This window comes from Puma concolor, chromosome D4 (genome assembly GCF_028749965.1).
Source record: "Puma concolor isolate L17-30 chromosome D4, mPumCon1.1.hap2, whole genome shotgun sequence".
Classification (NCBI taxonomy): Eukaryota; Metazoa; Chordata; class Mammalia; order Carnivora; family Felidae; genus Puma; species Puma concolor.
Genome location: NC_141679.1, coordinates 29,236,010 through 29,250,435, shown reverse-complemented (window position 1 = coordinate 29,250,435; position 14,426 = coordinate 29,236,010). Strand labels below are relative to the sequence as shown.

Sequence of the window (14,426 nt, the reverse complement as noted above, 5' to 3'; positions counted from 1 at the left end):
CCAATTCCAAGTTAATCAAGAGGAAAAGTAGTGTTTCCAGGCTCCAGTTGCTAAAGAGACAGGAGAAGAGTGCCTTTGTGTTCACCAGAGGAGGACAGCAGCAGTGAGAGAAGAGACAGAAACCAGAACAAACCAGGAGAGAGAGTGGGGCTGACTGCGAGGGCTGTGTCCTTGTGCCCTCCGTCGCTCGTTGGGTAAATATTGACCAAGTGTCAGAGGGTCTAGATGACAGTACCTAACATGTGTTGAGTGTTTACTGTAGGTTGAATCATTGGAAACTGACACTACTGAGCCATTTTAGATCTACCAAAATGGCAATTCTCTGTGACTCAACCCAATATATGTGTTCTAAGTGATTTGTACATATTCATCACATTATCCCTCTTACTCATCTATAAAGTAGAAACCATTGTGTTATCATCCCCATGTTAGAGTGAGGAGACCAAAGCTTATTATGCTGTGTACCTCTGTCAAGGTCACTCAGCAAGTGGAAGAGTCAGAACAGGACACAAATCCAGGCACTCTGGCTTCCTAAACCCTAGACTACTCTCCAGGGTTGAGACCTGAAGACTGACAAGCTCTGGAGAGGGTCCAGACCTTCATTCGCAGCTGTTGTTTCTCTAAAATGAGGCAGGACAGACCAGGCTTTGGCCAATAAGGAGCTGGGACTATTGCCTTTCACTCTGTTAAAGTCATAACAAACTTCACAAAGCCCACATATTCAACCACTTCCTTTAGTGGGTCAATCCAATCCTTATCTGCAATCAGAGAAAGCTTTACATCCTATTATTAGAAGCCTTCTCTGAAGTTGTATGGACTCTCCAACCAGTTTTGAATAGCCCCAAATGAGCCACTTAGAGCCCTAGGCCAACCAGAAAGAGGATCCTAAGCTCTTCTAAATTCAGGTGTGGGTTCCTGAAATGGCTTCTAGTCTCTGTCTCTCTGATCATGTGTGATCTCACAGGCTGGATAATCTTCCCAGAACTCTCATTTTCATTATGTCATTCTTGGAACTGAAAATAGCTCCCCAATGCCTGGATGGTCACGTGCAAACTTTTGAATCTGGCATCTAAGGAACTCCATTACTTAGCCTGTCCTTCCCTGGCCCCCTTCAGTCTCATGGGGTTCCTGATGGCTATCCTTTCCAGGAAGCTCATTCTCACTTTAATGTCCATTTCCACAATTAATTCACTGTTTATGCCTGCCATGCTTTGCTCCTTGAGTTCCCTTCCTTCCAGCTCTTTCCCAGTCTCAATGTTAGCCTTTCTTTCCATCCCAGTTCAAACCTCACATCTTCCCAGCCACCCTTTCTAGCTAAACCTGCCAACAGTAATCTCCCAGTCCTTAGAACTCTGAGGATACAGCCTAGGGTTTTTCTATCTACTGTCTTCTGACCAATATTTCAACGCTGCAAATAATATAGAAAGAACCTCAGGGACAGAGATCATTGTTGTCTAGGACATTCATTTCTTCAACATTTATTGAGTATCCATTTGGTGCCAAACCCTGTGGTATACAGAGGTGAAGAAGTCCCTGGATTCACAAGGCTCATGACTCAGAAGAAAGTTGCATTAGGTTGGACCATATGAAACTAATGTGTTTGTAGGTTAAAAAGGGTCGATAATTGGCAATATAACATGGCTCATTCTGAATTTAATTATCAAATAATGTAGTAAGATGAGGGATGGAGATACAACCAGAACATTTAGGGGGTACAGATGAGGGTCACATGCTTATATTGTCAGGAGAGAGCCTGAGACTTTTGGAATGTGGTGATATCTGTGTTGAATCATGATGATTTGGGGTCATGCAATAAGGGGAGGACATTCTAATAGAGACCACATGAAAACAAGGCAAGGAGGTTAAGAAAGAACAGGCAGACAGTAGATGTTATGGGCTGCATTACATTTCTCCAAAATTTTTATGTTAAAGCCCTAACCCGCCCTACTTCAGAATGCAACTAAATTTAGACACAGGGCCTTTAAAGGGCTAGTTAAGTTAAAATGAGGCATTTGGTTGGTACCCTTTACAAGGAGAGGAGATTAGGACACACAGAGAGACACCAGGAATGCAGGCACACAAAGGAAAGACCATGTGTGGGCTCAGAGAGGAGAGGTTGCAGAAGAAGCCACACCTGCTAACACTTTGATCTTGGACTTCTAGCCTCCAGAAGCATAAGAAATAAATTTCCACATACCAGTCTGTGATATTTTGTTATGGCAGCTCTGGCAAACTAACACTGTAGGGTTCTATATGACCTCAGTGAGGGGGCTGGGGTGAAGCAAAAAATGGCAAGAGAAGGGACTGTAAAAAACAGGTAGGAGTGGTGGCGTGCAGGGCTGTGCCTGCTGTATTAAGGAACTTGGAAGTTTTTCCAGGAGGTGAAGGGAAGCTTTTGGAGAGTTTTAAGTAAGGAGGTGGCGGAATTAGAAGGTGTTTCAGGGAAAGCCCCACGGTGGCAGTGAGGAAGGCGGACTTGATGACTAGAGACAGAAAGAACAATTCGGGAGCTGTTGGATTGGTGCCAGTGAGTTAAGTTCTAACCAGGGAGACAGCAGTATTAGGAGTGGAGAAGGGCCCAACTGAGAACACTTGTGAGAGAAGTTCATAGTGATGACTTAAACCCTCCCAGGGCAAGGAGGAGAGAGGAGGGAGAATTGGAAGACCCCCATTTTCAACCTGGGATGAACGTGAGAACCTGAGCCACCACTGATGGGCTCACCACCATAGGAGGTGAGCAGATGGGGCCCATGGGACAGGGTTACCAGTGTGAGATGGCTGTAAGGCCAGCAGGAAAAGAGGATGTCAAGTGGGCAGCTAAGCAGTCATATGTGATCTTTAAGAGAGAGTGGGGCTGGCCTGGGGATGTGTGAGCCTCCAGCACAGAGAGGAGGTATAGTCAGCAGTGCCCATGCCCCACTCACATTCTGTGGGGCCTTTTTATTATCTGTGTGCACATTAGCTCTTGTCCTGCTCTCCATGACTCTGTCAGATGTGGCTCTCTGGTTGCCTGAGGTTCTTCTACCTGTAAACACAAGAGACAGAAGTACCTCGGGATGTACATATGTCCAAGCAATGAGGATAGGCAAAGGGATGTACACACGCTGAACCACACCCTGGTGGGGACAACTCTGAGACTGACCCGCACTGCCTCCACAGCAATCCTATGTGACTTGACTTGATCCTGGCTTGGCCTCCTTTCCTTCTCCTCACTTCTACTTCCCCTCCTGGGAATACTTCCTAATAAATCTCTTCCCCATGAATCTTGTCTCAGGGTCTGCTTCTGGGGAATCCCACCTAAGGCAGGGGGTGTAGATGAGACTACTCCAGAGGGATGAGACTACTCTAAGAGTGGAGCCCCCGAGGAAACAAGAACTCTGAAGAAGAGCCAGAAGAGGTAAGCCAGGTGACTGAGATCCCCAGAAGGCAAGAGTTATCAATAGTATCAAACAAAGCAGAGGAGTTCCAATAATATAAAGGCCGGAATACATTTACAGAATCTGGTGATCTTAAGGGCAAAATGGCCTTAGGAAAAAAGTTTCCCTAGACTCATGACCCCAGCCCATGGCCCAAAGTGATGGCAACTTCGTTCTCCCTTCATATATGGATCCCCCCCCCCCCCTTCCCTTCTTCCTTATGGGCAGAAGGTTTAAAGCTCACCTAGGTATATGCAAGTTCTAGACTTGCGTCGATGCACATGCATTTCCACTTCTACCTCTGGAATTAGAAATTTGTCTGTAACTGTATTAAGACTGACAGGTTGCCTTCAGGCATCTGAGAGCTCAGGGAGAAATGGATGTTGATGCATTTATAGAATTGAAGGGAGAACATGGCTGATGGCTTCAGTTTTCCCTGGGGAACAGGAGGCAAGAGAAGAGAGAGCAGGAAAGGTCTGGAATAAACACTGAAGCCATGGGGAAGGAGCTGCCCAGGAAAGAGTGAACAGATTTGTTCCCAGGCTGTGGGGCTGGTGGAGACTGAGGTGGGCACGCTGGGAGTCTTGGCCCCAGGATGGAGGAGCGGCGGAGGCTGAGCCTCTGGGCTGGAGGTGGGTGCGTGACGGCAACAAGGGACTCTGGAAGGACGGGAGCTTTCCCATGAGGCAGCTTTGTGTGGCTATGAGTGGCTGAGTTCCCACATGTGGGTGGGAAAAGACTGCTGTGTTCTTCAAGGATCAGAAATAAAAATTTTGAGAAAAACTTTAAAGGCAAAAGCTTCATGCATACCAGAGGTGTACACATAGACTGATTTCAAAAGTCTTACTGTTTTATTATTTTTTTTAATGTTTACTTATTTTTGAGCGAGAGAGAGAGAGAAGACAGAGAGCAAGCAGGGAGGAGCAGAGAAAGAGGGAGACAGAATCTGAAGCAGGCTCCAGGCTCTGACCTGTCAGCACAGAGCCCGATGGCAGGGGTCGAACTCACTGTGAGAGCCGCGAGAACCGTTTGATCATGACCTGAGCCAAAGTTGGACGCTTAACCCACCGAGCCACCCAGGTGCCCCCAAAGTCTTACTGTTTTAAATGGAACATCCAGTGTTCAGGTGTCACGCAAACCCACAGAACCAACGGCACAGCACGCATACTTCGTCTTGGCTGTGGAGAGCTGCATACGCGGGGTTCCCCCCATTATTATGGGATGTCTTTTTGACCAGGGAATGAGACATTTATGAGGAAAGTAGGAAAAGATATTGGTGTTTCTCTAGAATTATATCGTCTGTGGAGGCAGCAGCTAGGAGAAAGAGCCACATCAGACTCTGGGCCTGTCAGCGCCTTCTCAACATGATATATTTTCACGTTTTTCTCAGCATGAGCTTGACTTTAACAATGAATCCAGAAAAGAGGGGAAGTGATAATAAATCACAAACAATAAAAACCAACAGAGATTTCTCCTGACCCTGCCACTGTAGCTCTTCCGTCCCGCAGACCTGTCAGAGTATACTAACACTCACAGGGTAAAGCTCTTTAGAGAGAGAATGCCAGAATCCAGCAGCGCCCCAGGGACCAAAGGCATGGGAGTCTTACAGAAGGCCCTTTGCATCTTCCCTGGCAAGAGTCACGACTGCTGCACAGTCAAGGGTGGGGCGGGGGTGGAAACAACAGGAGAGCAGAGTGGTGGCGGCCAGGTAGAGTAGGACAGCAGTAAGATCAGCTTTGCCTTGTACAGTTCTGTCCAGGGTCAGTGGACAGGTGAGGCGGGGGGGGGGGCCGGGGGGGGGGGAGTCTAGGGAGAGTCGCCGGGCTCTCATCTATGGGAAAAGCATCTTTAATAATTAACAAATGAGAAAAGACATGGAGTGAGTAATGTGACCCCTAGCATTTTGAAACTATGAGCAAATCGTCATGCCGCAAGAGCCTGCCGCCACATTACAGGCTCCCCAGCCAAGGAACGCTGAGAAGGAAAACACAGGAACTGTTGTAACCAAATGAAATCTTACAACCAAGTCAATCCAGGACATATCCGATGAGAGCCATGTTCAACACCGGGTGTATGGAAGACACAATTGGGAAACAGTTATAACATTAGCACGTCAGAGCCAAATACAATTTTAGTTTTTCTCTTCTCACTTTGTTAATACTCCAATATCTATAATCAACACAATGTTGAGGTTTTTTTTTTTTTTATAGCTACTGAAATAATCAGACACATGCACTCATGTGTAAAAGACAAAGATGCTTGGCCCAAGGATACTTTTTTCTTTCAAGTTTTTTTTAATTTATTTTGAAAAAGAGAGAGAGAATGCAGGGGAAGGGCAGAGAGAGAGGGAGGGAGGGAGAGAATCGCAAGCAGGCTCCACGCTGTCAGTGCAGAGTCCAACACGGGGCTCAAACTCACCAACAGTGAGATCATGACCTGAGCCGAAATCAACAGTCAGATGCTTAACCAATTCAGCCACCTAGGCGCCCCTAATGATAATTTTTTTATCCCTAACCTTCGTATCCTTCCATGGTTCAAGATACCTTCAGGGTTTGTTTTTTGTTTTTTGTCTTTTTTTTTTAAATGCAACTAAATGCTATACCGAGTTCCTTGAAAGCAGAGAGAGAGAGACTAGGGAAAAGAGGGTCGTTTCCATCCCTAGGTTTCAATCTCTGCTCTGCTCTTTATCAGCAGTATGATGTTGGACACCTTAATCTCTCTTTCTGAGCTATGAGTCATCTAAGTGAAGATGTTGAATAGCCAGCAGGAGGGGTGGGGAAGGGCTGGCATCGGAGTAGAAGGAAATCAGGGAGAGTGTGACACACAGAAGCCAAGTGCAGAAAGTGGTTTTAGAAGGAGGGAGTGGTCAACCATGTTGAAAGCTACTGCAAAGATGAGTAAGAAAAGTTTCCATTTTGTCTGTCAACACCGAGGAATGAGGAACATAGCAAGACACAAACCAAACTTCTAAATTGTTGTTGGTCCATCATTTCAAGACCATGGGGTATCTTGAAAGAGAGGGAGGAGAAAGATAGCGTCTTTGATTATGGTCTTGTCTTAAGCGATTTCTTTGCATATTAAACCAAAATAAAACCTGAGAACAAATTCTCATAACTCTAATTCTTTTTTTCTTTTTCACTTTCGGTTATTTCTAGGCTCTCCATTCCCATTTAAGGGAGAATTCCACAGGATGGGAGTAAACTAAACCTAGACTATGTAACTCGGGGCAGGTTCAGAAACATCTCATCTCCACCGTAAGCGCATCTGATAGCCCTGGTTTCTATACTGATGTGCAACAAATCTTTCAAATGCAGCCATTTCATGGTTTGCCTAAATTTAGGCAAACACGATTTCTGAATACTAAGACAAAAACAAATGCCATAATAAGCTTTCCAGCACAAGGGTCTAAATATAGTGTATTTCTTCTCCTGGCTCTATACACACAGGAAAAGCTCTTGGCCCTCAGAGACTGGGTTGATCACAGCCCCATGGAGTGCAGAGATAAGGCTCTCCTCATGTGTGTGATGACTTCTCTGTGTGCGGTTGGCCTGCTTATAAATTGGGAGCACATTTCATCAACTCACGTTCATTACGATGCCCCACCCCCCTTCCACACTGATTTCCAGAGTTCCTCTGCTGGCTCCCCACCTTCCTCCAACCTCTTCCCTTGCCGTCCTCTCTCCCTGGTGATTTCAATGTGCTCAGTTTTAAGTATTTATAGTCTGAATGTTCCAATCTCTCCAGTGAGCTGCTGACTTGTAGACCCCACTGAGTTCTCAATATTGAGTATCTATTTGGCATCCCAAACTTAACACATACAAAACTGGGATTTTTATTTTTCCTTCCGGTATCTCGGCTGTCTCACCAAATGGCCTCACCGTCTACCCAGCTGCTCAAGTCAAAAGCCTGGAATCATTCTGGACACTCCCATCTCCCTCTTCTCCACATTCAATGACCAAAGATCAGGCAGCTCCACCACCCAAACCTGTCTCAAATGGGTCTATTCCTTGCATCTGCCCCCCACCCCCAGGATCTCCTGCATGGATAACTGCGGGTTCTAACCCCTCTCCTTGCCATCCCTCTGCTGCCTGTAACCCCCCCCCCCCCCAACTGCCAGAGCAGCACTGAAAACACAAGACAGATCATGACCCTTCCCTGCTGCAGGCACTTGGAGTAAGGCTTGCTGACCTGACTCCTGCCTGCCTCTCTCTGCCCATCTGGCCCCACCATCCCTCCGGCACTAGCATGTCAGGCCCTTTCCTACTTCAAGCCTTCATGGTCCTTAGAGACACCTTCCCTTCGTGCCACTTCTCAGCATAACTAGCTGTGAATATGACAGAGTCCCGCTAAGTCGAAGCTCCATGAGATCAGGGACGCTGTCCATATCAGTCCCACGGGAGGTATAGCCGTCCCACTGGCTGAGTGCAGAGGTGTACAAACAGTGGTGTTGGGTGGGGGACACGGGGCTCCTGGCTCTGGCTTTGGCTCTGGCTCTGGCTCTCCGAAACAATGGATGAGTCAGCGGACCGCAGAGGTTTGCGTGCGAGCTGGGGGGACTTGTCTGTGGGAAGAGTGGCCACGCCCAGGCTGCAGTGCTGCTCAAAAGCACCAGCCAGCCTCCCTGGGGTCGGGCTGGGCCCCATGCATTTCCCTCAGACTTAGCCTCAGTGGACACTCACTGTGGAGTGGGGGTGTTCATTTAAAAACAACAACAACTGAACCATTTCAGGCTGGCCCTGCTGGGGAGGCGGACTGGCCTTCAGGGTCGTCATCAAAAATGAGGGGCTATTGCTGGATGGCTGCCTTCCCACCTGTCAGACTGAGGATTCCACATGCTTGGCTCTAGCAGGATGAAAGCTTCTGTTGTCATAGCAATCGTGGCGTTCCTAGGGCCTAGTCTTCGGGTTTCAGAATAACAACTATTTAGAGAAGTGAAGGAAATGAGCAAAGCAGAGAGGGGCAAAAACGGAAAAAGTGCAAGAAGTAATCCTACAAGTAAGTGCTACAAGTCACACTCTGAAAACAAAACTCAGGAGCTAGGAGTAGAATCTTCCCCAGGCACCGGAGCGGCCTCCTGCTGGGAAGACGGGAAACAAAAGGCCCCATTGACACAAACATCTGTTATTACTAAACACTTAGGAATCAAGTTTTTCCTAAAGGTTGTTGGTTTTTTTTTTTTTGGCTTTTATTATTTATTTATTTATTTATTTACTTATTATTTTGTCAGGTCATCAGACCCCAACCTTGTCTGAGTCCTCAGCCACCACATAAAGTGACTCTTAGAACGTCAAATGAAGAATTTGGTCCTGGAAACGGCCTTGTGTTAGTTTTTTCCTGGCCAGAGACACCAGGAAAATGTCAGAAGGCAAAGCCCTGAAAGACGCAAAACACAACAATCACATCCCTGGGATGGGGAGGGTGGTGGTGACCTAACCCAATTTGATTTAAAAAGGAAACACAGCAGATTTCACAGATGGCCAGGAGGTGGCTGGAAGGAGAGAAGGAAGGAGGTGGCAGGCAGAGGATGAGAAGGTAAAGAGATCACCTGGCGCTTTACCTCAACACCTGCATCTCCTCCGGGGAGTTCCGCACCTCGTCCTGGAGACGACACCAGCGTAGACAAGCCTTCAGCTCCTGCTGCTCCTGGGCCTCGTGGGGGTCCAGCTGCTTGGGCCACAGACACACAAACACATGTGCACAAAACACGGTCACTGTTGTCCTTGTGTGGGTCACAGCCGCCCAAAGCAGCAGCTTGCTCAGTTTCAGGGTGATGGTCTCTCCACCGTGCCTTGTGCCCCACCAGAAAAGTCAGAGGGCAGAGGGGGTCTGGCAGGTCCTCAAAGAGCCAGCTGCTCACTCTTCTGCTGGTGGCAGAGCTGGGCCTGGCTGTTTGGAAGGTGCCCCCTGGTCCTAGACCCACCCTTCACACAACCCTGGCCCCAAAAGAGCAGGCTTCCCTAGGGGGCCATTTCCACTCTGATTCCATCCAGACCTTTCCTGCTTTGTCTTTCTGCACAGGGTGGGGCAGGTCCCCTCCATTTACCTCCTACTTTTCCCAGCCCTCAGTTTTGTTAAGGGCTGTTTACAGTGGAGCCTGCTAATGCAGCCCAGATGATTCTGTCTGCATATAACCAGAAAGAGTGTACTGCCTGGACTGAGTCTGGGGGAGGGGAGCACCATCACTCCCTGCCCTGCTAGTGAGAATCGGGCGGCTGTCACTGGGCTCATGAGGCCCTGCGGCTAAAGTCTCTGTAAGGGAGGGCAGCAGAACATCCACCAGGGAGGGAAATGTCAGTATCAACAGGCATTTCTGGAAACTAAAGAGCCTTAATGGTTCATTCAACAGATATTTACTGAGTCTCTGCCAGGCCCTGGGTACATTACGGACACAGCCTGTACTCCAGGAAGACTGATAAGAACACCAGCCATTAGAGTGCAGTCATGGTAGAGGTTAAGGAAGAATCTAGATGCCCTCTGGCCAGCCAGGTGAGTCAGAAGGCTTTCCTGAGGAGATGCTGGGGCCTGTGCTGATCCCCAGGGACAGGAGGAGTCAGCCAGGGGAGGAGGAAGTTCAGGCAGAGGGAAAGCATGTGCAAGGTTCATGGGGCCTAGAAAGAGTGTGATGTGTTTACAGAATGGTGAAGGATATGGTCAGGCTGGGAGCACGCTATTATTGGGGAGGGACAGAGGTGCCAAGTAGCCAGCAGAGGCCAGATGATCAATAGGTTCTGTGTGCTCTGTTGCTATGGAAAATTCGTATGTTGAAGCCCTAACCCCCAATGTGACTCTGTTTGGAGACGGGACCTTTAAGTAGGTAATTAAGGTCAATGAGGTTATTAGGATGGGCCCTGGTCCAACAGGAATGGGGTCCTTACAAGTAGAGGAAGACACGCCAGAGCTCTCTCTCCACATGTGCAGAGGAGAGGCCATGGAAGGACATAGTGAGAGGTGACCATCACCAAGCTAGGAGAGAAAGGTCTCCCCAAAACTCAAGCCTATCAGCACATTGACCTTGGATTTTTAGCCTCCAGAACTATGAGAAAACAAGTGTTGTTTAAGCCTCCCAGTCTGTGGCATTGTGTTATGGCAGCCTGAGCTAAGACACCTGTGAAGGAGTTTAGATTTTTATCAGGGTTGATGACAAGTTATATGATACAATCTTGCAGCTAACTCAATTCACTTCTCCCTATGGAATGCCACTTTCTATCTCCTCATTCAGTGACTTCCCCCTCCCCACTTTGCCCTGCTTGCTAATGTTCAGTGCTGCACAGCACAGTCATCTGGGCAGCCAAGTGGCCAGTGTGCCTCATGACCTCTTCCCTGGTGACATCCACTGCTGGCCAGGAGAGTCCTGTGAGCTGGTGCACCCTTCCCTGACCCAAAGAGCCCTCTTCTCATGCTTGGGAGGTCTGCTGCACACACTCAGACCTCCCTTCAAGGAAGGAGCTACAGTGATCCACGTGCTCTGGAAATGTTTCCAAACTTTGTGCTAAAATCCGGAATGGCCACTTTATTTCAGACCAAAGTGTTTTCACATATAGAAGAGTTATTGCCCAGAGAGTAAAGGATGATGAGGTGGGTTGTCTCCTGCGCCAGGTTAAGGGGAAAGGAGGGATAAAGAAACCTCAACTCCAGCTTTCCCTTTGAGGCCCATGTCAGAAGTCACCTCCTCCAAGAAGACTTTCTGGATCAGCTCAGACCTGACCTCTCCCACCTCTGAAGCCATACAATATTCGGTGTTTACCTCTCTCTTCTAACTTATTGTCTACTGTGTGCTTTTCTTATCTTCACAGTTCAACTATGACCTCTTTCAGAGCAGGGTTGTGTCATATCCGTCTTATTATCTCTACAGGTCTAACACAGATGGACACACAGAAGGTATGCAGCTGTGAGATGAGGCCAGACTGGCTTCATGTCTCTGCTAGTGGAGATGGACATATTCAGGGCCGTAAGAGGCAGGACCTATGCAATGAGACTCAGGCGTGATCCCCTGGAACTATGGGCAGGGGCAAAGCCAAAGGAGGAGCGCTTCGTGGGGATGGAGATGATGAACAGAGAGATCATCATTACATGCCTGAAATAAATTTCACACTTATCAAGAATAGCACAAATCTGATTGTCTCAGGACAGAAGCACCTGAGAAAAGGGATGTTGATAGAGGCTCATTGATATTAGCCTATTTAACCCTTGCTAAATGTCTACTGTGCGTCAGATGGTGGAAAATACAAAGAGAAAGAGAGCAGAAAAGGAGAACTGGTATTTCTTGCACAAGCTCCATGTGTCATTCATAATTTTCCCATTCACAGTGCAAATGTTTATTCTTATACCCATTTTCCAAATGAGGAAACTGAGGCTCAGGGAGGCTACATAAATTACGCACACTTACAGAGCTGGTGAACAGCAGAGGTGGGATTCCACACCTGGTCTGACTCCAAACCCAGCCACCTTTCCCAAACCTGCCACGTGGCTGCTCTTCACTGTGTGGCAGGGGACAGAGGGTGCATGCTGCAGGCCAAGGGGCAGAGAGGGTGGGAGGGCGAGTAAGATGTAGCTCCATTCGGGAAGAGGTCACAGTCTAGTTGCGAGGTTTGAGGGAAAAAGAAAAAAGTGAGGGAAAAGAGGCAGGTACCAAATACTGGGGGGAGTTCAAAGCTTCTAGAAGAGTAAGTATTGAATTGGGAGTGGACTGATCGGTCTGGGCTATTCAGAGTAGGTGATCTTGAGCTGGTTAGTGAAAAATAAACAGGATTTCAACAGGCAGAAGGAACTCGAACAAAACCACACAGGTATGCACAAACTTGAAGATTTCAGAAAATGTTAACTAGTCCAGTAAGCGTGTAAGGGGTGGGGATGGCAGGGAAGAGAAGTGATCAAATATTCGGAGCTAAAACATAAGCAGGAACCAGTTTAGCTGCCATATCCTCATTAGCACTGGCATCCAATTCTTTAAAGCAGAGGTTGTAAACTGGGAAAGTGTTGCCCATACCTCTGGGTATGTTTGCTTGGCATAGTATTCTTTAAATTACTAAATTTCACATAAAAATCCAGATTGAGAACTTCCTTTAAACAACTACGAGTCCAGGCTCCCCCGAGCCCTCCCGTCCACACGACGACAATTGGCCCTCACTGATGTGCAGCTCCCAGTTGGCCTGAGTCCTCACCCCTCCCTAACCTATTACACCAGCCGCGTTTCAGTCTTCATTAGTTGCCAGCAGACATCTGAGATGACAGCTCCCGATTTAAATTTTTATCTTATTAGTAAAGAACCAAAACCATACACAGTCAACATCACCACAACCATAACCACAAGGGAGTGCCTGGGTATGCCACAGCCTGACCTGAGCTCCTAGTCTTTGCTCAAATGTCCACTATCAGAGAGCCCTCTAGTGCCTTCTAAAACTCAGCTTCCCACCACGCTCTCCGGCTTCATCTGCCTTCCAGTCCTCACCACCTGACGTGTTACAGATGTGCTTGTCTGTTTCCCCATTCTCTCTCCTACCCCTGCATTGAGAACCCCCAGGGCTCAGGGACTTTTCTCTGTTTACACAGCTCTCTCCCCAGCAAGCAGCACAGTCCTGGTGCACAATAAGCCCTCTACATATCTGTTGAATGAACAGATGCCTGTGAAGAGAATCTGACTCTGGGTGGGGAAATGCTTAGGGTCACTGTAAACCTACCTGCTGTGCTTTGGCCCAGAACACATCTTCCAAGTGAGTGGCGAACCCTTCGCTCAGCCACTCCTCCGTCCAGTCCCGGGCCCCGATGGCTAGCCCAAACCAGGCGTGAGCAATTTCATGGCAGAGACGGGTCCCACAGAGATGGCTGTTTCCCGTCAAGACGCTCTGAGAGAGGAAGATGATGTGTGGGCTGTGGATAATGGGGGAGAAAACACACGGAGTCTTGTTAGAGCCTGCCCTCGTGGTTGCCCCATGGGGCGGCTTTCTCAGCCTGGTGAGCCTGTTATTATCATGTGCATGCCAGATCATGACAGATAGGCTTGCAGCTTAGATGCTTTCAGAAACAAATAAAGTGGCAGTTTACGTTTCTGGCAGCGGTTCAGGTGGCCGTTTGTGCCAAGCAGTCGTCTCCGTCACCCAACGGCTATTACCTGTAATGAGTAACCTGCACCAAAGTTTTATGCCGAAGAAATTACAAGGCAATGGAAGCATTTACTCTGAAATCTGGACTGTAAAAGAAGAGCAGGTGTGAGACTGTGAAGCCCATGCTGTCAAGAGAGTGATCAAAGAAGCCCCTTCAGCCAAAAATCCGAGCAGCTTACACGCAAATTGAGAAGTCATGCAGAAGGACAGGAAAGGCCGAGAAGAATGGAACCAAAAATTTTCCATTTCGGACTGGGGCTGGTTATGGAGTTAACACACTAACAGGTGCCGTGGATGGGTGAGGTTTCTGAGAGACTCAGATGAAGGCCCAGTCTCTGTAAGGCCAAGATTTTCAAAGGTATCATCTCCTATCTATAGCTGCTTATACATTCACATGACATAACAAAATTAGGCAGGGGGTGGGGGGAGCCAACACACCCAGGTGTGCAAATGGCCCCAGGGCTGGCCCCAGCTGGGGAGATTTATCTAATCTCATTTTCCATACCTTGTTTTAAAACCCCAAATACCATGATTAGATTGCATAGACAAATGGGAGGAAGGGAGGCTGAAAAAAAGAAGAGGCAGATAGAAAACCTCCTCTGCTTCCACCTTCCACATTTTTCATTTATCCAGGAGTTGTTTACACTTTTATTAATGAAGAATTTGCCTTAAAAAAAAAAAAAATCCCTCCTCCTTCATTTGAACAAGAACAGTTGGGAAACCTCCCAAATTAAGAAACTGTACACACGGGTTCCCTCCTTCAAAAGCCATTTGTTTGCTACCACGCCGGCTCTGCACAAGCCGGGACTGCTCGCAGATTTGTCCTCCGCCCCCACGGCCACCAGTAGAGAAAACCCCACCTGTATTTCCCTTGCACAACATCGCCCATTCAGCTCGGAGAGCTCCACTG

General features: G+C 47.9%; 1 protein-coding gene across 11 annotated transcripts in view; it reads right to left on the bottom strand.

The window, feature by feature from the left end:
* Positions 1-14,426, bottom strand: part of AOPEP (aminopeptidase O (putative)) — a 344,323-nt gene that overhangs the window by 140,281 nt on the left and 189,616 nt on the right. For all 11 annotated transcript variants that reach the window (XR_015243507.1, XR_015243503.1, XR_015243504.1 and 8 more), the window contains exons 6-7: positions 13,094-13,283; positions 8,974-9,080 (exon numbers count right to left, since the gene is read on the bottom strand). Coding sequence is in view for 6 of the 11 variants with exons in the window: in XM_086685159.1 (XP_086541285.1) it covers positions 8,974-9,080; positions 13,094-13,283 (297 nt within the window). In the remaining 5 variants the exon portion in view is untranslated. The remainder of the gene's footprint in view (positions 1-8,973; positions 9,081-13,093; positions 13,284-14,426) is intronic.